This window comes from Protopterus annectens, chromosome 1.part0, assembly GCF_019279795.1.
Source record: "Protopterus annectens isolate FY-2018-M chromosome 1.part0, PAN1.0, whole genome shotgun sequence".
In the NCBI taxonomy this organism is placed as follows: domain Eukaryota; kingdom Metazoa; phylum Chordata; order Ceratodontiformes; family Protopteridae; genus Protopterus; species Protopterus annectens.
Genome location: NC_056725.1, coordinates 120,535,522 through 120,557,937, shown reverse-complemented (window position 1 = coordinate 120,557,937; position 22,416 = coordinate 120,535,522). Strand labels below are relative to the sequence as shown.

General features: G+C 41.1%; 1 protein-coding gene across 1 annotated transcript in view; it reads right to left on the bottom strand.

The window, feature by feature from the left end:
• The window catches only part of CCDC170 (coiled-coil domain containing 170), a 724,401-nt gene that overhangs the window by 495,829 nt on the left and 206,156 nt on the right, over positions 1-22,416 (bottom strand). The window contains exon 4 of the mRNA XM_044088859.1: positions 3,163-3,307. Within this exon, the coding sequence (XP_043944794.1) occupies positions 3,163-3,307 (145 nt within the window). The remainder of the gene's footprint in view (positions 1-3,162; positions 3,308-22,416) is intronic.

The window sequence follows — 22,416 nt, the reverse complement described above, 5'->3', positions numbered from 1 at the left end:
ACTGCTTAGTTCTCTGCCTTGACACCAGCCTGAGGGGCCTCCCAGTAGCACTGTGGGTTTTCACCAGGTGGTCCAAAACTGCCAAGGTGTGTGTGTGTGTGTGTGTGTGTGTGTGTGTGTGTGTGTGTGTGTGTGTGTGTGTGTGTGTGTGTGTGTGTGAGAGAGACAGAAAAACGGCATGTGTATTTGTATTTCAGAAGTGGTCTGCTTCTGTTCCCTGCAATGGCTTCCTATTATATGCTTTAGACCTAAAATGGAGTGACATCCCATTCAGTATTAGTTTTTCTACTGGACAGCCACTAAGTGTTAGGATATGGACTCCACCTGTGACCCTAAATATGACAAATTAAGCAAAGAAAAATGAATGAATGAATGAATGAGTAAATATGAACTACTATTTGGAATTCATTTCATGTCTTCCAAATTGAAAGGCTAAAAGATTTCAGACTGAGAAGAACTTTGCCTTGTTAAATTAGCTAAGTGTTGTTCATGGTAAACTGAAGAGGTAGCGTAGAGATAAACTACACAATCAGAGGGAGAATATGACCATTAAAATTGAAGATATGTAAATCTTTAAGCTTTTTTTTTTTTGAGAAACCATCATGCTTCAAAGAATCTAATATTTATCGCTTCAGCCCTTGTACTAAACATATGCTAAAGTATAGGCAAATGAATATGAATTCAGACAGCATGTAATACAGTCAAAGGTATACTAATATGAAAAAATTCTCAGCTCCAAATGTGCATCAAGTTTAACAAATAAAATCCTATGCATGCTTCTGGAACACTTCCAGACTGTCAGTTTCTAAATACTTCAGGATATAATGCAAATATTTTAAGTAATTTGTGCTGCAAAATGTTGATTCACTACCATCTCATAACATCAAGAATAATTCAGCTTGAAAACATAAGCACAGAAACAGTCTGACTGAAGTCTAGTACAATGAATAATAGTCCAATTTGTTAACCAGGTAGGCCCACTGGACACACAGTCCCTTTTCAGGGGCAACCCAGGAGCACCATCTGGATAAGTGACTTGCTCAAGGTCACACAGAAGGTGGAAAGAATCAAACCCTGTAGCACAGGAACTACAGCTTGTAACACTAACCTTTGCACCAGCTGCCAGACTGTAGATCCATTGCATCTGCAAAAGTGGTCACCAAATGACCATAAAACAGATACATGGAACAGAAAGAAATCATAAGCGCAATGAACTCCCACCAGCTCTAAGCAAGATAATAAAATATCCTATAAGACAAATTAATATAGATAGGAGTTCTTAAAAGTTGAAGGACATCAAACAATAACTGAGACAAAAATACCAAAATAAAGAAAATGTGACCAAAATAAAGTTCATAATATTTTTATATACTTCACAATGCTCAATATGGTGAAATACATTCCCTAAGATTTACACAGACTGGGACAAAACTGCAGAACAATCATCAATTTCACTGCAAGTCCAAGGGTACAAACATTAACTTAAGTTTTGCAGAGCTTTTCTCTCTGTGCCACCACTGGAAATAGGATATTATCCCAGTCAGACTTTTCCAGTACACAAAAGTCAAATAAAATAACAAATAATGAAGAAGGAGAAGACTTTGGAGGACAAAACAATGATTATTAATTTTACTTGTTATAAATGTTAAGTGCTTTCATCCATTAGTGTAATGGACTTCATCAGAACAAAAAAATAGTGCTCACAGTTTAAATGCCTACATAGACCCTCCCCCCAAATTAATAAAATACCTAAACAATTAAAACAGTTACCATGGTTCCCTCACACACAAACCACGTTAGTGATTACAGCAGCAAAACAATTGCAATCCCCCCAACAATGAAAAAATAAAATATTTTATATATATATATATATATATATATATATATATATATATATATATATATTTATGGGTCTCATACTATTGCATGAAATCCTACCTAACCAAAACAACCGAACACACTTTAGCGAAAGTGCTTTTCACCAAAAAAACACTTTCACTAAACTATACAAAAAAAATATAACAACATAAAAAAAAATTAAAAAAAAAAATATTACTCACATTTACACAGGGGGGCAAACCCCGCCTGCACCCCCCCCTACTTTTATATTCTCACTCCGAGATCACACTACAGTGGGGGAAAGGTAATATTCCCTTATCCCCACTGTACTACGATCTCAGCAATGGCCATTCCCCCACATTTTTTTAGCACACTTCCACAAAAGTGTTTTTTCTGTGAAAAGCACTTCCGCAAAAGTATGCTTGGCTGTTTCACATTCGGTGAAATGGCCGTTCGATGAACAGTACGGATCCCATATATATATATATATATATATATATATATATATATATATATATATATATATATATATATTTGAGTCTAACAAGGGATAATTGGCTAGGCTTAAAATGGCTCGCAAGGGCAGTTAGCCTAGTACTAATCTATGAACCTATGAACCTATATAAATATATATATATATATATTAAAAATTTAAACTTTACAAAAAATAAATGAAAAAAAATGCTAATAAAAGTAATAAACTTCTTTTACTGGTGAAAAAATAAATAAATATGGAATAAAACACTGAGTCCGAACTGTTGTTAAGCGCTTTCATGCTTTTATTGATATAAGGCACTTCTTCAGAACTAAATACTTTACTTATACTTTACTTTACTAATACTTTAGTTCTGAAGAAGTGCCTTATAAATAAAGGCATGAAAGCGCTTAACAACAGATCAGACTCTGCGTTTTATTGCATATTTATTATGTTTTTTCACCAGTAAAAGAAGTTTATTAGTTTTATATAACATTTATAACAAATACAATTACATTATTTATTTGGTTTGCCTGCATTGAGTTTTAAAACTCAAATAAAACAAATGTCAAATAAATAAAGTGGTGGGTGAGTGCCACTTCCTGTACTCCATAATTACATTAGCATTCATAATTTAAAAAAAATATGTATTTTCGTATGTCCATCTGGGACAATACCATACTGAATATCTCTTTTATAAAAACACTTTGTGTGACACCTCTGTCATATTATTTGTGTTTGGATTATATGACGTTCTTCTCAACAAACACTGATGTGCTAGATAATGCTCACTGGAAGACTCGATCATTACTATGTTCTGTACTTACAGCAGGCAGTTAAACCCTTACCTTTGAAATTAACAGTTCCTGTGGATTTGCTTTTCCATGCAAGTCCACATTGATGGCTTTAGCAAGTGCAAAAATAAGTTCTGTGTATTTTTTCTCCTGGTTAGAAATGTTTTGCCTGCTGTCTTCCCATTCAGTAAGTTGCCTCCTGTAGAATTCAATTAGACATTAACAGGTTTACAGTAAATCCAGAAATACAGAATTTTTACCTAAAAAAGCAGAGCTGCTACAAATGTAAAATAAAAAAAACAGAAAAGTGTTTGGCACTACTGAATGATAAACTGCACTGGCAGTTTCTATCAAGCAAATTAATTATTTATGCATTATTCATAACATTGCCAAAAGATACCTATTACTGGTAGATTACTTACTCATGTTTACTTGGTGTACATTTCTTAACAAATGCCTGGTTTTAGCTGCAGTTGTACATGATAAATAAGAAACAAACAAGGTAGAAATAACATTATCTATAGCTTGCTTTCAGACATAGCAATGGTTCTTTTCATTCAGCTCTTGCTTATAATCTGAAGAATGTTTTGTGGTTAGAAGTTTAAGGCAAGGACAAGGTTCACCACGGCTGTAAAGTTTTAATTTTCTTTATGAATGGAATAGTCAGAAACCTAAACTGTCTGAGTGAATGAGCGGGGGGGGCAAAAATGCCTTTTTATTGCTAACTGTACACTATGTGGGTGATTGAGATGATTTATGAAAATAGTACTTTTTCATCAAAGCAAGTAGGATCCTATGCATGAAAATAAAGAAAATATGGTATAAACGTGTGTCCTCTTCCTTTCAAAGTACAAACCAACTTCTAAGCATGCGTGCTAGTGCTTGTCAGTAATAGTATCAGTGACTCTATTCATTGCATTAAACCTGCCTTGATGTCTTGGCAACTGTTATGACACTAACTTATTTAGTCATTTCAAATTGCTCTCTGGATTCTTATCTAATTCAAAGATCACACTGATCGTACTGTTTTGCATATTTTTTGTGGCACAGACTGATTAGCATGCAACAAATAAGAAGTTATGTACCTACCATAACGTTCCATGTTAGTTGTCTTCTTCTTGCCTTCTTTCTTGCTGGATGGGTTCGGAGCCGATCCTCGGCTCCGACTCGGCCAATACTAAAAGCTCGAGAGCTAATTCCACCGGCTCGAGGCTCCCCCATATCCCACAATGCTAGGCGGTAACTCCTCAGATCTCCTTTGAAAGCTAGGCCAAGCAAGAAAAAAGCTCCATAATATGGAGAAGGGTAACCCACCTCTATAGGGCTGACTGTGAGGTGACTTAAACCTAACAGAGGAAATATAGAGGTGGTAAAACAGTGGGAGAAAGGATTAGAGAGGTCACAAAATAATCTCCTCTAGGTCTGTCCAGGCTAGGGGGAAGGAGGGTGGGACGCAAGAAAGAAGGCGAGAAGAAGACAACTAACATGGAACGTTATGGTAGGTACATAACTTCTTAATGTTAAGTTGTCTATCTCGCCTTCATTCTTGCTGGATGGGACCGCGTCCCTAGCACCTTGTCTCGGGTGGCCTATCGGAACAGACTCTTGAGAACAGTGGAACCAAAGTTGGCATGGTCTCTGGAGGCTATGTCCAACTTGTAATGAGAAATGAAGGTATGAGGTGAAGCCCAAGCTGCTGCTGAACAAATAGAATCAATAGGAAGCCTATCCTGAAAGGCTATGGATGTGGCCAATGCCCTTGTAGAGCTCACTCTAGGCTTAGAGGGCAATTGTTGGTGTCTGATCTCATAAATATAGGTAATCATAGAAGTAAGCCATCTCGAAAGGGACACTTTAGAGACTGGGAGACCCATCTTGCCTTCCGCATAGGAAACAAACAGTTGGTCTGTTTTTCTGAATTGTTTAGTCCTGTCCAAATAATACCATAGTTGGCGATGAACATCTAAAGGGTGCAATTTTTGTTCTGACCTGTTGCCATAATTGGGGAAAAAAACTGGGAGATCAATAGTTTGATTCAGGTTTGTTTGAGAGGCCACTTTAGGCAAAAAAGATGGATTGGTACGCAAGGATACTCTATCTTTGTGAAAAATTAGATACGGAGGACGACAGCATAGAGCATGAAGTTCCGAAACCCTTCTAGCTGAAGTGATGGCTATTAGAAAAAGCGTTTTCCAAGACAGCAACTTCATAGAACATGAAGCTGCAGGTTCAAAAGGGGGTAGAATCAAAGATGCTAAAACCAAGTTCAGATCCCATGGAGGAGGTGGATCCTTGACAGGGGGCTTAAGAAGAAAGACTCCTTTCAGAAAGGCTTTACAGAGTTTGTGGGACATGATAGTAGACTCTAACACTCCCACATGAAAATTAGCTATAGCTGCCAATTGAACTCTGATAGTAGAAGGAGAAGAGCCTTCTTGGAAAAGTTCAGCTAGAAAATCAAGAATGGACTGAATGGGAGCAGTAAAAGGGTCTATTTTCTTGGAAACTGCCCATAAAGAGAAACGTTTCCATTTGCTGCTATAAATCTTCCGGGTAGAAGACTTATGAGAAGCTATCAGAATATCTCTAACTGAGTGAGATATTAAGGGAAGCCTGGCTAAGGTTGGAATTGGAGGAACCATGCTGTGAGGTTCAGAGAAGAAAGGGATTGGTGCAGTTGACCCGATAGATGGATCAAGAGATCTGGAACTGGGTCCAGATGCCATGGTTGCGCCAAAAGGTAACGATGAAGAAAGGGAAAACAAACTTGTTGAGGCCAATAAGGGGCAATGAGGATCATTAAGGCCTTCAGAGCAATGGCTTTCCGAATCAGCTGAGGTATCAGTGGAAAGGGGGGAAAGGCATACAGGAGCCCCGGAGGCCAATCGTGAGCTAGAGCGTCTCTGATGGGATGACCTGGTAGGGGAAAGAGGGTGAAGAACACGGTACACTTGCTGTTTTGGGGAGTGGCAAAAAGATCGCAGCAAGGATGGCCCCAAGTTCAAAAAACTTCTTCCAATACTGATTTCTTCAGAGACCACTCGTGAGGCATGAGGATTGCTCTGCTCAATCGGTCTGCTATCACATTGGACTTGCCGGGAATGTGCATTGCTATAAGGAAGCGCTGAGAAGAGATCGCCCATTGCCACAGTCTGAGTGCTTCTCGACATAAGGGGTAAGATTTGGTTCCACCTTGTTTGTTGATGTACCACACTACGGACATATTGTCCATCTGAATTGCTATAGTTCCCTTGGGAAGAGAGTCTTGAAGGGCCTGCAACGCTAGAAGCACTGCTCTCATCTCTAGAACATTTATTGCAAGTGGCACTCGATCGGCTGCCACGTGCCCTGGACTGTCCTGCCCTGGTAATGCCCCCCCCACCCTATCAGGGAGGCGTCCGTTGTCAGAGTTGCAGCCGGGGGCGGGGGGGTGAAGGGTCTCCTTAGAAGAAGTTGGGGGGATGTAACCCACCATAGAAGATGATTCCTGCGTGACTGAGTTATGCTGATAGTGTGGGACATTGGTAGAAGTTGAAAGGACCACTGAGTGAAAAGCATCCACTGTAGGATCCTCATGTAAAAGCGGGCTAAGGGGAGGAGAGGAATAGCCGCCGCCATAATCCCTAGGACTTTCAACACCAGTCTGACTTTGATCTTGTTTTGTCGTAAGAGAAGGAAAACCTGCTTGTGAATGTCTGCTACTCTTTGTTCTGTGAGTCTGGCTGACAGACTGACTGTGTCTAATCTTGCGCCTATAAAGGTAATAGATTGACAAGGCGACAAGACAGACTTTTCGTAATTTACCGAGATGCCTAGAGCCTGACAGGTTCGTAAAGTGTAGTCTCTGGCTAAGAGAAGTAGATGCCTGGTGGTGGCAGTCAGGAGCCAGTCATCTAAATAAGGAAACACCTGGAATCCCTGACCCCTCAAATGAGCGGCGACCACTGCCATGCATTTGGTGAACACTCGGGGGGCTGTAGTGAGACCAAAGGGCAGGGCCCTGAACTGAAAATGACTGGCCCCTAGCCTGAAGTGGAGAAATCTCCTGGATCATCTGTTCACTTTGATGTGATAGTACGCATCCTGGAGATCTATGGAGCACATCCAGTTGTCCTGACCCAGAAAGGGCAGGATGGACTGCAGCGTGACCATCCGAAATTTTGTTTTCTTGACAAACTTGTTCAAGTTGCTGAGATCCAAAATGGGTCTCAAGTCCCCTGTTTTCTTTGGAACCAAAAAGAATTTGGAGTAAATTCCGGATCCTTGTTGGTCTGCTGGAACTGGTTGAATGGCTCTTTTTGTGAGCAGCTTTGAAATTTCTAGTGCTGCTTGTTCCCTTTGACTGGGTGGAACGTCTGGAAGGGATTTTCCGGACTGTTTTGGGATGCGAATGAAAGGGATTCTGTAGCCTTCGGATATGATAGACTGTACCCACTTGTCTTGAGTAAGGGAAAGCCAGGCTTTTGGGTACAGAGATAATCTTCCCCTGACTGCCTCCGAAGGTGGACAGTCGGGCAAACCCTCAGGGGTGTTGAAAGGGTTTGTCAGAGAAAGTTTCTCAACTACCCTGATTCTGCGGGGCCCCCTCTGCCTCTAGGACGGCGTCTATTATTATTGTTCCCCCCTCTGCCTCTAGAGGGGAAACGACTCTGTGTGTCCAGCAAGACTCCTTGTGGTTGTTTGCGGAACCACATCTTCCCCCCCTTCTGACCTTTGGGGTAAGGCCTAGAAGGGGTAGAAAAACTGACTCCGATGGCAGAAAGAGTCTTACCTTCTACCTCGCACCTAGTCAGAGTATCCTTCACTTGTGGACCAAAGAGAGATGATCCATCAAAAGGTGAGTTAGTGAAAGACGCCTTGAAAGGGTCCACAAAGCTACATAGCCGCATCCAGGCATGGCGACGTAAAGCCACCCCTGTACCTGCAGCTCTGCTCACTCCATCAGCCACGTATGAAATCAGGCGCATGGAGGAGTTAACCACTGAATTAAGGGTAGCCAGCTGGGAGTTCATCCTATCTTGAAAACCCGCAGCTGATGGGTCCTTCAACATTTCACTCATTTCCTTGAGCAAGTCCCTCTGGAGATGAGTGAAATGACACAGGTAATTCAGCGAACGCATGGAAAAGGTCGCTGATGAAAACATCCACTTACCGTACCTGTCCATGGTCCTAGATTCTTTATTAGGAGGATGAACAGGCACCGAAGGATCCGCTAATTCCTTCTTGGTGGCAGCAGCCACCACCATGGCATCCACAGAGACACCTTTGGACAAAAAATCCTTGTCTTTGGGGGCAGTAATAAATTTGGCCGGCCTCCTAGGGGTGGGTTCCACTGAGTCAGGAGACGACCAAGCCTTCCTCGCCACCACTTCCATGAGTGGGTCAAAGGGAGGGGACACCCAGGAGGTGGAAGGTCGAGAACCAAACGCCTCAAGGTACACTGATTCGTCCTCTGAAGGGTTAAGGGCTGGCCAATTCCCCCTCTGCTTCAGGATTTCCAGTATGTCTGCAAAGGAGACATCCTCAGAGGGGGAACGAGGGGAACCCTCAGAATCTTCCAAATCAGTGTCAGAGGTGACAGACTCAGGGGAGTCAATGTGCTTCCTCTTGCACTGTCTCTTCCTAGGGGGTTCCTCTGCAAGATCAGGAGAGGCCTTGGAAGAGGAGGAAATTCCCAGTGGGCAAACTTGAGGCGCAGATTCCCTACGGTCCGAAGCAAGGGGGTGAGATAGAATCACCACAGGCACTGTAGAGGGAGGAGCTGATGGAGCCGACTGTGGAGTAGAACCAGGTTCTAACACGCTCCTCATGACCTCAAAGGCACCCCTATCAGGCAGGGCCAGAGGTCTCTGCTCAGAAGAGCTGAAAACCTCCCCCGGCACCGACAAGGATGGCTCCGAAGCCGATGTCAGAGCCGAACTAACCAGCGCCAAAGCACCGAGAGGGAGAGCGGGGTCAGACAAGGGTCCGATGCCACTCGCCCACTCAGAGCCGACGAGGGAAGTCTGGCGCCGAGATCCCTCCAAGGAGGAGATCGGAGCAGACGATGGTGCCGAAAGGAAAGGTATCGGTTCCGACGCTCCCACAGTCTCGGCTCCAAGCAGCACCAGCTCCGAACTCGATAGAGTTGGAGGAGGAATGTCTAATGGAACAGGGGCAGCCATCGACTGTTGAGTCAGGCTGTGTAACATCTGGGCCAGTGCCTCGGACTTAAGAAGCCTACTCACCACCCTCTGCTAATCATGGTCCGAAAGTCTGGAGGACCTAGAGGAGTGTGACCTATGGCTCCGTTCAGACAAGAGCGGTGAGGCTGGAGCTGAATGAACGGAGCTGATAGAAGGAGACCTGGACCTCTTTCTAGTAATCGGTTCCAACAAGAGTGTCGGAACCGACTTAGACTTGTCTGTCCCGGCTCCAGCCGGAGCCGAGGACACAGTATGTGTAGTAGGTCTAGAATCATCGGCTCCGGCCGGAGCCGATGGTTGAACCGTTAAAATGGTCTTTGAACCTCTGGAGGATGGCTCAGACACTGGAGCCGACTGCCTGGAGGACTTAGAAGGTTTCCCCGACATGGACTGTGTCGGGGGACCCTCAGGCTTCAATAAGCCTCTTAAAATTAGCTTATTTTTATGTTCCTGCAGGACTCTAGGGCTGAAACCATGACAGACAGCACAAGAGTCCTGCAGGTGTAAAGGTCCCAGGCAGTATACACAAGAAGTGTGACCGTCTGTCAGAGACATCTTCTGACAGCACGAGTCACACTTCTTAAAGCCTGAGACCTTCGATTCTTTAGACATATCCAAAGAACAATAGTGCAATCACTCACACTCACACACACACAGATTACACTAAATTAAATTAAGTAACTAACTTAACAAAAATTTCCCTAGAAAACACAGTCACTCCAACTACTAGGAGGGGAGGGAAGGGGCCTAAAAGCCTAAGGGAAGAACCCTTGAGAAATTTTTTGGAAAAAGGGGAAGAATTTGGAAGGGAGTGGTAAAAAACTATTTAATTAACTAAATATTACAGAAAAAACTAACTTAAGGGGGTCTATATTAGTAAAAACTTTATTTAAACAACTAACCTGCAGAGCCGGTTAGAAAAAGCACCTCGTCAGCTAAGCGGCAAACGAGATCTGGGGAGGTACCGCCTAGCATTGTGGGATATGGGGGAGCCTCGAGCCGGTGGAATTAGCTCTCGAGCTTTTAGTATTGGCCAAGTCGGAGCCGAGGATCGGCTCCAAACCCATCCAGCAAGAATGAAGGCGAGATAGACAACTTAACATCTGCTGTTTTCAGAATAAATCTTTGGATTGAAGAAATGCTAAATCCATGGAGAGGACAACACTATTTTATTGAGAATAGGGCTGTAGCTAGGTTAACTGGTGTTGTGAGCAGTTTCCAGATAGGCATATCTCAACCCAAAGTTGAGGGCCAAAGAATAAGGGCTTCCAAATCTGAAAATTCATTTAAGAAGCTGGTGCATTATCAGTAATATATATCAACCATAGTTTCTTAAATGAATCCTAGTACTGAGCCCCCTAATAGTTTGAGCTGTGGTGGGCTACCTCCTTCTCTTCTCCTAGTTACAGCTCTTACTGTGGAATATATCTTTGAGTTCGATTACAGTCTGGAGCTGGAACAATGTGCTGGCATGCACTAAATATAGAAAGTCAAGACGTAAACATGTGGCAGACAAGCTACATAATCTAGATTAAATTGGTTAAACAGAGTTCAGAAAAGGTCCAGAGACTGCATGAATAAAATGGCTCAGAAGGTGTGATAGTTCAGAACAGAGAAGAGATACTACAAATAGGTGCACAGTTCATGGATGATTACTGAGCTAATGACCTCAGGGTGCCTTTTTGGTTTTCTGTGGTGCTGTGTTCCTCATTTTTGTTCATAACACATTAACCATTATACCAACCCCTATGCCCAAAAGTGGTTACTATTTTATATAAATAGTCATATGTTACATCATAAGCAAGTATTAGGCTAGCTGCTTTGTGGGCCATTTTAAGCCTAGCCAATTTCCCTTTCAAATGTGAGAATAAAGCCTGCATCTTGTGATTGTGAGGTAAACACCTTAACTGTTATACCAGACTCCAAACCAGCCCCTTTTTGACATCACATCTAGAACATTTTAGACAAGCTCAAAACATCTGCACTGATGTGCAAAGTTTGCAGGTGATACTTCGGTACAAAGCTGTTCTGGTTCTCTAATGTCAAAGGGAAAACTAAGAAAAATATATTAATTAATGGCAAAACAATGACTCACTGCATCATCCTGATCTGTTTTAGTCTACAAATGTGCTCAATTTTTGACAAACTATAACTGCTCCTTTCAGTCATATAAAGATTTCACAGAAAAGTGAGTCTGGTTTCTTATCCATTTCATGAACTGAAAACCCGAACAGGATTCCACACGAACAGCTCAAATAATTTTAGAAAGGGATAAATATTATATAAGGTGTGTAAACAACAGGATCATTTGTAAGAGAATGGTAATTATAAACAGACACATCTGAGAGTTTTAAAAAATTAAATATTCTACTTACCTATCAAGTATGGAACTTGGCATCTGCACACTAGAGTCATTAGATTCAATCCTGAATGCTATGTCATAAACCAAAAAAAAAATACACAGCAATTGCATGTGCCTGCACAAAGCTCAGCAAATCAAGGGGATATGCTTTTCTTTTGAATTCCTGAATGCCAAATATATTTTATGTGAAATTCAGACATCACAACACCAAGCTATCAAAGTAATTCTTTATCAACAAGTGGAAATCCTTTTATTTTGTAACAGACTGCTGATTGAAGGGTTAGTATATATGTGTAAAGAGGTGTGGAGAAAATATCTGCCCTGCAAAAACAAAAAAACAAAAAATGCTTCTTTTTATATGTCACTGATGCTTGATGTTGGGTTGTATATTGTGCCAGCACTTCATTGAGATATATGTGACCTTTCAGTCTTCATGTGAGATCAAAGTGCCAGGCTTTAGTCAAATAGAGCTTTTACTCTTCTGACTGTGATGCTCTAATATTCAGAAATGTAGCTGTTTATTTAAAGAAATGAATCCCAAATCACTATCTGCCAAATGGCAGACTATGGCTATTGTTATTTTACACAGCCTACGTAAAATTCATGCAACTTGTAACCAGCTGCTGCAATACAAAATGCTGCCAATTTTTTTATCAAAAATAAAAAAGCTGTACACTAAGTTGAATAATTTTCAATGAAATTAAGAAAACTGTAATAGTATTAAAACTAAACAAAATAAAAAAAAAACTAAAATAGTACTAAAATTAAATAATGGATATCCTGTGGGAAGAGTTTAATCTCATGTCAGAGGGAAATATGTGTATATAGACAATGGAAAGAATATTCAGAGATTTTTGCTCATAACACTTATCCTCAACATAAGAAAGAAGATGGAAAAGCAAACAAGCCAGGAAGGAGGGCATGATGTAGAATATATGTCTACCCACCCAATTAACAAGGGCAAATAACCAGCTGCTCTGGTGGTCAAAACAGCAGGCACATTTTTTTCCCAGTGAAAACAGTATGTGAAGAACAACAGATTTTCTAAAATAACCTCAAAATTTCAATACTGTTTCTAGAAAAAAATATTTATAGTTCTTTATTTTACTGATTGAAAAATAACAATGTAAAGTATTAAGAAATGCTAGGGGGGACACAAAATGCATTGCTATAACTAAACCAGCAAAGGTAAAAACCAGTATAACTCAGATGGTATTTGTTAGAACAAAAAAAATCCTGGATTGTTTTAAGTTAGTCAAACAGTTCAGTTTTGTATTTTCATTCAACATTTTCAACCTCTCACAAGGCCTAATCTCATAAACTCATCCTACGCAAAGAAATGTAACTGCTTTGCCTAATATATCTGAGTCTACATACAAAAGCATATTGTCAAGTCAAAATCAAGCACGGACAATGAAAATATTCATAGAGTCTAGATTAATATGACAAAATAAAATATATTATTAATTTTGCTTTCATTCTGCTTAACTGAAAGGAAGCTGAGGTCATTCCAGTTTCCAAAACAAGTAGCAAATGTTAACATCAGTACTGTTACCTTGTTAACTTCACTGTTCTGTACTATTTACAAATAATACTGTTCACTCTTCCTTATTAGATTTGAATGGGTTTGTGATGCAGAAATTATATCTAACCAGTCATATAAAAATAGTAAAGCTGTTGTTACCAACCACCCATAACTGTAGATGCTCAAATGTAGCCACTATGGAAATAATCACATTAGGGAATTCTGCCATGGGCTGAGCCTGTCATTCAGCCAGACTTTCAGAGCTGAACATGCTTCCCCCTTAGCTGGGCAGACATCTCCTTCACCTCAGAAGTGTTCATGTACCTGGCATAAAAACATCATCTGCCCACATCATCTTCTGTACTTTCTTGACCTCTGTCCCCAGACTAGAACAAGAAACACAATTTCCCTGAACCACAGTCTCATACTATTAAAACAACAAGGCTTGGATAAAACCTGAGATTCCTACTCCCCCAGAAGAACCAGTCTATCACAGCATTTATTTATCACAAAATGGAAATCCTATTATTTTGAAACAAACTGCTGTTTGTAAATGTCATAGCTCATGGATATGCAACAATGCAAAAACAGAGTAATGAAGCAGATAAGGATGTTGCTTGGACTGGGGAAGAGAAGGGAAATGGGTACCCATACCAGCCCCTGGTTGTCCATAAAGCAAAGGGTATGAAGGGACATAGTTATGCAACACTGAGAACATTTGAACACCCACAATTAAGGTAAGTTGGTAATATGGATGTATGACATTCTTCATGTGGGTTACTGCTGCAGTCATCCCAATAAGGCATCTTCCCAAAGCTGACCCTAAAAATAACCTCAGAATGTCTGTGGAACTGCATAGGAAGATAGTATGCCTTTCAGAATGACTGATGCAAACCCTTCTCTTGCTTTGATAATTAGGTCTAACTTGTAATGTTTGGAAAATGCATCAACCAAAGAGCAGGTCACTGTTTCCAACATAAGCTGAACATTAACCCCTTTTAGAGTATTGGTAGCTATGACCCTGGTGGAATTTGATCTGATTCTTCCCTTTAGAAGCTTACCAAGGGTTTTGTGGCAGAAAATATAATGGGCTATACACGCAACAAGAATTCATTAGTGACAGACAATTTTTTCTTATTTTGGAAAAAGACACAGATGGTGGATCTGGCATTCTACTGTCCTTAGTTTTGTCCAAGAAGTATACAAGTTGTGTGTGAACATATTGGGAGGGAATGCAAGATATTTTCTCCTTTATTCTGAGCCTCTGGTAAAAGCACTGGTAACTGGGAAGCCTGAGTAGGGCTATGTCTATTATGACTTTGGACATGAAGGATGTGTTAGTGTGTGAGATGGGGGTTATCCTTTTGAAAGGCAAGGAAGGGTTGTTTGCACACCTGGCTGAAGTCACTGCTAATAGAAACATTGTTTTCCAGGGGGAAATAATTAGAGAAGCTGTAGTTGCTGGCTCAAAATGTTGCAAGGTAATTTTTTTTACAACAAAAATGTTAAAAATGTGAGACCCAGGCTGGAATCAATTGTCTGCCTAGGAGGTTTAAGTTGCAAGATGCCCTTTAGAAACTGCTCAACTTGTAGTCTGAAGGCGGAGGGTGGAGTCTACAGGCAGACATGGAGAAATGGAAGAAGGGTACACTTTCAGAGAAGTGTAAGCTATACTAGAGGAGAATCCCTCGGAGAGATATATTGAAGAACCCCAGGTACACTTAACTGGTTAACTAAGTTCCTCCTTTGGCACCAAAAGAAGAACCTTTTCCACTTAACTAAGCAGGATTTCCTTGTACTTGGTCTCTTAGCCTACCTCATGATTTCTAGCATGTTCTTAGGATAAAGGTGTGAGGTATATGATGGATCCCCACACTGTATCAGAAAGTCATTGTGCTGTGGCAACATTTAAGCCATCTCTCCTGCCATCTGAATACAACGGAGAAAAGCGGTCCTGCGTACACATGGATGCAGCAATCAAGATCATTTCTGTCCCCTCCTCCTCAATTTTCTGAATCTTTCTAGGGAATTGGAGGAGAAAGAATAAAGAAACAGATCTATCCATTCCAAGGAGAATGCATCCACTACTCAAGTATTCCTGTGTTGAGTTCTGGAACAGTGAATCTTTAGCTGTCCATTGTTTGGGAAAGCAAAAAGGTCTATCTGTGAAACACCACAAATTATGCTGATTTTAAGGAAGACCTCCATGTGTAGAATGCATTTGTGTAGATCTACAGAGGTCATACTTAACTGGTCTGCCAAAGAATTTTCCTTAGGTGGGATGTAGGTCACTCACAGGCAAAAAGTGCATTGCAGACCCTGTTTTCAGACTACATAGCATTCTGTACATGTGACAAGAATGGGTCCCCCTGTTTATTTATGTACCACTCTACTGTTTTGTTGTCTGTGATTACCTTCAACATTCCTGGCACCATTATTGAGCTGATAGCATAGATACCTTCTAGCATTTCCTTGAGATTGATGTGCAAGGTACTTTCTTGACATGTCCATAAGTCATGCACCTTGAGGTTCAAGAAGTGTGCTCCCCAGATCAGGTCTGAGGCGTATGTGGCAAGGGACTGATTAAGAATTGTTGGTCTGAAGCCATTCCCTCATTTTTCCTAGTCTGTAACACCTACAAATTTAGTTGTCTTTTGGCAATGGATAGTGCTGATAGAGTAACATCTAAGGAGTCCACCTGTCAGTCCAACTCTAATTTCCTCATGTGTATTCTGGCTACTGTGACCATCAGGACGGTAGATTCCATGTGCCCCAGGATGCTCAGGGCCAGCCTGGAAGTCAGTATGTATCTCTCTTTAACTCAGCCATTGTTTAGATCAGGTTTGGTTAGAGATTTCACCTTCTCCTTGGGGAAGAAGGTTCTGCAGAAGTTGATATCCAGTGTTGCCTTGAGGAAGACTGTTTTCTGGGAAGGACACAGATTTGATTTTTGCAGGCTGAAGGTAAACCTCAGGCTGCCCAGGTATTGAAGGGTGTATTCGAATTCGTTCTATATTCCCTATCCAATTTCAACCTGAATCAGATAGTCTTGAGATAAGGTTAGATGTGGATGTCCTTAGTTCTTCTGTGGACTATCACTGGGGCCAGGCATTATGTAAATAGCCTGAATGCAGTAGCTAAACCAAAGGACAAAGAAATAAAATGGTAATGAGCTCCCTCTACTGCAATCCTTAAAAACCTCCCGTGTCCTTGTCAGTGGAGATATGCCGGTTGGCACCTTTGAGAACAAATGTAACAAGGAGACTTTGAGAGCTTAGAAATGGAAAATGTGCCTGCAAAGTCAGTATTTTGAAATGTTGCTATCTTTAGGAATATATTTAGCTTTGATGCGTCCAAAAATGTTCTCCAGGATTTCTTTGTAGGAATAATCTTGAAACTTTTCATTCTTGATTAGTAGATACTTTCTCCAGGGTACCCTGAACCAGCATAGGACAGATACCTCTCATTTTCATATTTGTAAGGAACTGTAGTTTGCAAACCATGAAGATTATATTTAAGACCAGTCGATCCTTTGTTCTGCTATTCCGTTGCTGGGAGCAGAACACCAGCCAAACTCATATTTTGGATTCAGAAGGAAGGGGATTTTTTTTTGATTGGGTAAGGACTGGGATAGGGATTTTGGGGTAGTGGAGGGAGGAGGCTGGAGTAGTCATAACTACTACCTGTTGGATGAGGTTCCCCGAGGGCTTCTCTGCTTCCCCGCATCTGTTTGCTGCAGTGATTTCTTTTGTGAGGCCTTCTTACTTTTGACTTGCTTGCCCTGCATATGGTAAGGTCTTTACCTAGATGGGTAATCCTGGTTGCATTTGGGAATGGGAGAATGGAATATGTGCCTGACAGATTCCACAGCCTTCCCATTATCCTCAATTTCATTAGCATACTGTAAGACTGTGGTCCAAAGAGCAGTTTTCTATGTAATGGAGCATTAAGGAGATGTACTTTTACATCCTGAGACAGGGAATGTGTCCTCAGCAAGGGGTGTCACCTTAAAGGAAAACTCCACCTCAGAACTAAAAAAAAAAATCTATTTTCCTCACTCCATCTTTGTTTTCCTGGCTACTTTAACACCTCAAAATCACTCTGACTGTTTTTGAATTTTAATGTTTTCTGCAAAATGGCTGCCAATGAGGTTTGACATATCAATGTGATCTTGTTTTTTTAAAGCCTTTCTCTTTCTCATAATCCATTTCAAGTCTGCTTTATAACAGTCATGCAGACACGAGGAAGTAGTGTGCTATTCCCATGCCACTGACATATAATAGGATTAGTGTCAGTCACTGTCATTTTGTATATCTTCTATAATAAGACTGCTTCTTTTATTTCTTAAATGGCCCCCATTTGTGTGTCTCAGGACTTGTTTTACAGTACACTGAGTTATTCAGCTCTAACCAAAAAAGTAGCTAAACTGCAGTCCTGTGTTCAGAGTATCTTTTTGTTGCCCAACATGAATTGACAGTACCCTCCCCCACACTTTGGTAAATGTGTAGACACTTTACAAGAATTACAAGAAAATATTTCTGGCTATTCTCTAAATGTTTCAGACATCTTTGATACTATATTTAAAATGTAAAGCAAATATAAACAACAAACATTTAAAGTTTAAAGCTTAGCATTTCAATACTGTGATACTGCTTATGTAAATTTGTCAAAACAGGTGACAACTGCCTTTGAACTATTGAGTCATTTAATTGTTCTCTTTTGCTCTGGCAGACATGGCTACATTGGAAGCAGCTGTGAACCAGTGTAAGTTCTCCTTCTGTCTGCAATAAAGACAACAGAAAACAGTTTCACACCTTTATGTCTTTTTTTTTCTTTGCAGCAGGTGCTGTGCTCCTTACATCAGCAGGACTAATTACCTGTATAAGATTGTCAGCAGTACATGACTACAAATTTCTCTGTCTGCGATATGTCATGCAGGTATAGACAAAGTCCTCTGCAAATAATGTGACAAGTTAAAGTTAAAAATGAACTGGGTGGTCTTTCCCTTCCTTTGATTCCAAGGCAAGGAAATGAAAGTTTTATAAAGTACAAGCATGTTTCTACTACCTACACAATAGTGGAACAATACTATAGGGAGAAAAGCAACCTTAAATTTGAGTTAAACTGTAGGAGAAGTTGGGCTTTTCCTTTAACACTGACCCCATAAGACGCAGCCATGGATGATCCACGGTATCATACCCGCATATCAAGGCATATTTTCCCAACTGTAGAGCGGTTTGGATGCTAAGAGTGTTTTGGAGGTGAAAAGAGTGTTGGATAGAGTGATGTTAATGAAGCTGGAAATTGATGGTGTAATGATGAATGTTGTTAGTGCATATGCTCCACAAGTTGGGTGTGCAATGGATGAGAAAGAAAAATTTTGGAGTGAGTTGGATAAAGTGGTAATGACTGTACCCAAGGGTGAGAGAGTAGGGATTGGAACAGATTTCAATGGGCATGTTGGTGAAGGGAACAGAGGGGATGAGGAAGTGATGGGTAGGCATGGTGTTAAACAAAGGAATGCAGAAGGTCAGATGGTAGTGGATTTTGCGAAAAGGATGGACAAGGCTGTGGTGAATATGTATTTTAACAAGAGGGAGGAGCATTGGGTGACATACAAGAGTGGAGGAAGATGCACACAGGTGGATTATATCTTATGTAGGAGGGCCAGTTTGAAAGAGATTGGAGACTGCCAAGTGGTGACCGGGGAAAGTGTAGTTGGCAGCATAGGATGGTGGTTTGTAGGATGACGTTGGTGATCAAGAAGAGGAGGAGGAGTATGAGGGCAGCACCAAGGATCAAATGGTGGAACTTGAAAAAGGGTAATTGTGAGATGGAGTTCATGGATGAGTTAAGACAGGCACTGGGTGGCAGTGAAAAGTTTCCAAATAGCTGGGTAACTACAGCAGACCTAGTAAGGGAGATGGCTAGAAAGGTGCTTGGTATGACATCTGGACAGAGGAAGGATGACAAGGAGACATGGTGGTGAAATGAGGAAGTACAGGAGAGTATACAGAGAAAGAGGTTGGCAAAGAAGAAGTGGGATTGTCAGAGAGATGAAGAAAGTAGACAGGAGTATAAGAAGATGAGATGAATGGCAAAGAGAGAGGTGGCAAAGGCTAAGGATAAGGCATATGAAGAGTTGTATGAAAGGTTGGACACTAAGGAGGGAGAAAAGGACCTGTACTAATTGGCTAGACAGAGGGACCGAGCTAGGAAAGATGTGCAGCAGGTAAAGGTGATAAAAGATAATGAGGGAAACATACTCACAAGCAAGGAGAGTGTGTTGAGGAGATGGAAAGAGTACTTTGAGGGGTTGATGAATTAAAAGAATGAGAAAGAGAGAAGGTTGGATGATGTGGGGATAGTGAATCATGAAGTACAATGGATTAGCAAGGAGGAAGTAAGGATAGATATGAAGAGGATGAAGAATGGAAAGGCTGTTAGTCCAGATGACATACCTGTGGAAGCATGGAGGTGTTTAGGTGAAATGGCAGTGGAGCTTTTAACCAGATTGTTTAATGAAATCTTGGAAAGTGGGAGGATGCCTGAGGAATGGAGAAAAAGTGTTTTGGTACCGATTTTTAAGAATAAGGGTGATGTGCAAGGCTGTAGTAACTACAGAGGGATTAAATTGATCAGTCACAGCATGAAGTTATGGGAAAGAGTAGTGGAAGCTAGGTTAAGAATGGACGTGATGATTAGTGATCAGCAGTATGGTTTCATGCCAGGAAAGAGCACTACAGATGTAATGTTTTCTCTGAGAGTGTTGATGGAGAAGTACACAGAAGGTCAGAAGGAGTTGCATTGTGTTTTTGTAGACTTAGAGAAAGCATATGATAGGGTGCCTAGAGAGGAATTGTGGTATTGTATGAGGAAGTCAGGAGTATCAGAGAAGTATGTAAGAGTGGTACAGGATATGTACGAGGGTAGTGTGACAGCGGTGAGGTCTGCGGTAGGAATGACAGATGCGTTTACGGTGGAGGTGGGGTTACATCAAGGATCAGCTCTGAGCCCTTTCTTATTTGCAATGGTGATGGACAGGTTGGCAGACGAGATTAGACAGGAGTCCCCGTGGACTATGATGTTTGCAGATGACATTCTGATCTGTAGTGAGAGTAGGAAACAGGTGGAGGAGACCCTGGAGGGATGGAGATATGCTCTAGAAAGAAGAGGAATTAAGGTCAGCAGGACTAAGACAGAATATATGTGTGTGAATGGGAGGGAGGATAGAGGAATGGTGAGGATGCAAGGAGTAGAGGTGGTGAAGGTGGATGAGTTTAAATACTTGGGATCAATAGTTCAGAGTAATGGTGAGTGTGGAAGAGAGGTGAAGAAGAGAGTACAGGCAGGATGGAGTGGGTGGAGAAGAGTGTCAGGGGTTACTTGTGACAGATGAGTACCAGTAAGAGTGAAAGGGAAGGTCTACAAGAGGGTAGTGAGACCAGCTATGTTATATGGGTTGGAGACAGTGGCATTGACAAAAAGGCAGGAATTTAAACTGGATGTGGCAGAGTTAAAGATGTTAAGATCTGCACTGGGTGTGATGAGGGTAGACAGGATTAGGAATAAGTATATTAGAGGGGGAAATCTAGCTCCAGGGAAGCAGCATCATCCAGGATGACCTCTTAGATTGGAGGAATAGCTACAGGCTTAGGATAACCCAGTCCCAAAAACTGTACAGCCATTTTCTGGGAAGCAGGGACCTCATATTCTTCTAACTTGAAGTGTTCTTTCATAAGTGAGAAAGTATCTACAAAGGACAGGTTTTCTGGTGGTGACTTGGAAGCCATAAGTGTTTTCATTGTCTGCGTTGTTGGATAAAGGTGATAACAATTAGGATCAGTAGTCTAGGTCTCCTTTCTCATTCTCAGAATCTAAACTCTCTCAAGGGAAGCCTGTTCAAGTACTTTGGGAGGTCAAACTCCTGATACAGAGATCTGTGCTGGGGACAGTTAAAAACTATGTAAGAACTGGAGGAATGCCTGCATCAACTGGGACTAGTCTTGGAAGAGTCTGGGGGCAGGGCCAGATCCAGCACTAAGTGACTCAGGCAACTGCTTAAGGCCAGATGCTGGCTGGCTGGGTGGCCCAGTCACAACAGATTAATTAAAAAAAAAAAAGAAAAGTTTTTTTGCTCAGTGTACTGCCACTTTAAGAACTAAAAAGAATACTGCTTTATTCACATCCAGTAGCTTTCAGCCAATGAAACAGAGCAAGCACACACACAAATACCCCTGGCAAGATATTTAATTTCACAGAACAGGCATACTAGGGAGTGTACAAGCAGGCAGAAACACCATACCAGGGAGCAGATTATTTTTTTTGCAGGTATAAGCAGCAGGACCTTTTGTTTATTTAGAACGGGAGCTGTGTGCTGCAATTATTTTATTTTAAAACAGCTGGCTGAAGCCACAGAAGAGTGTGTGTGTGTGTGTGTGTGTGTGTGTGTGTGTGTGTGTGTGTGTGTGTGTGTGTGTGTGTGTGTGTGTGTGTGTGTGTGTGTGTGTGTGTTTGTGTTAAATGCCCTAGTTAGAGAGGGCAGCTGAGTTAAGTGACTTGTGCAGGCTCAAACCCTGTACCTTAGCTTAATGCTTTACACCAGCTGCCAGACCTCCATTAGCTCTTTTACCCCTTTTGGTAAATCACTGAGGATTACAGTCAATGTCAGTCATTAGAGTTTCACAGATTTTTGTGTTTCACAACATACATTTTGATGCAAACCTGTTCTGATAATTTTAAGTTATTTATAGCATCCTGCTTTTGTATGTCTCCAGTTTTGCATAACATCTCTGATTTTGCCTCATATTTATGCCTTGTACTTGAGCAAGTCAATTAACTAGACAGTAATTTTGGGGCATCTGAAAATTTGGGCTAGGCTCCTCAATGGTCCACTGAACTGCAAGCCTAGTAACTAGTACCTATGAAGCACAGAAGTTATGATGTAAAAGAAGAAAACTGATTGTAGTAAACATGAACATAATTACATGAGCCATGTTCTTTGGATGTGAACCTTAGTTTCCTTAATGCTGGCAGTGTGTTTATTTCTTAGTTGGAATAAGTTTGGACAGCTCAAAGCCTGAGTTTAATGTTACTATTTTAATTACGACTAGATTTTTAATTTAGCTTGTTTTCTGCAGTCATACAGGTGTGAAATGCACTGTGTTTAGACTAAAACTGTTTCTCTAACAGTTAATGCAGATGAGTAATCTTATGAGTTGTTAAAGAGCTGCTTC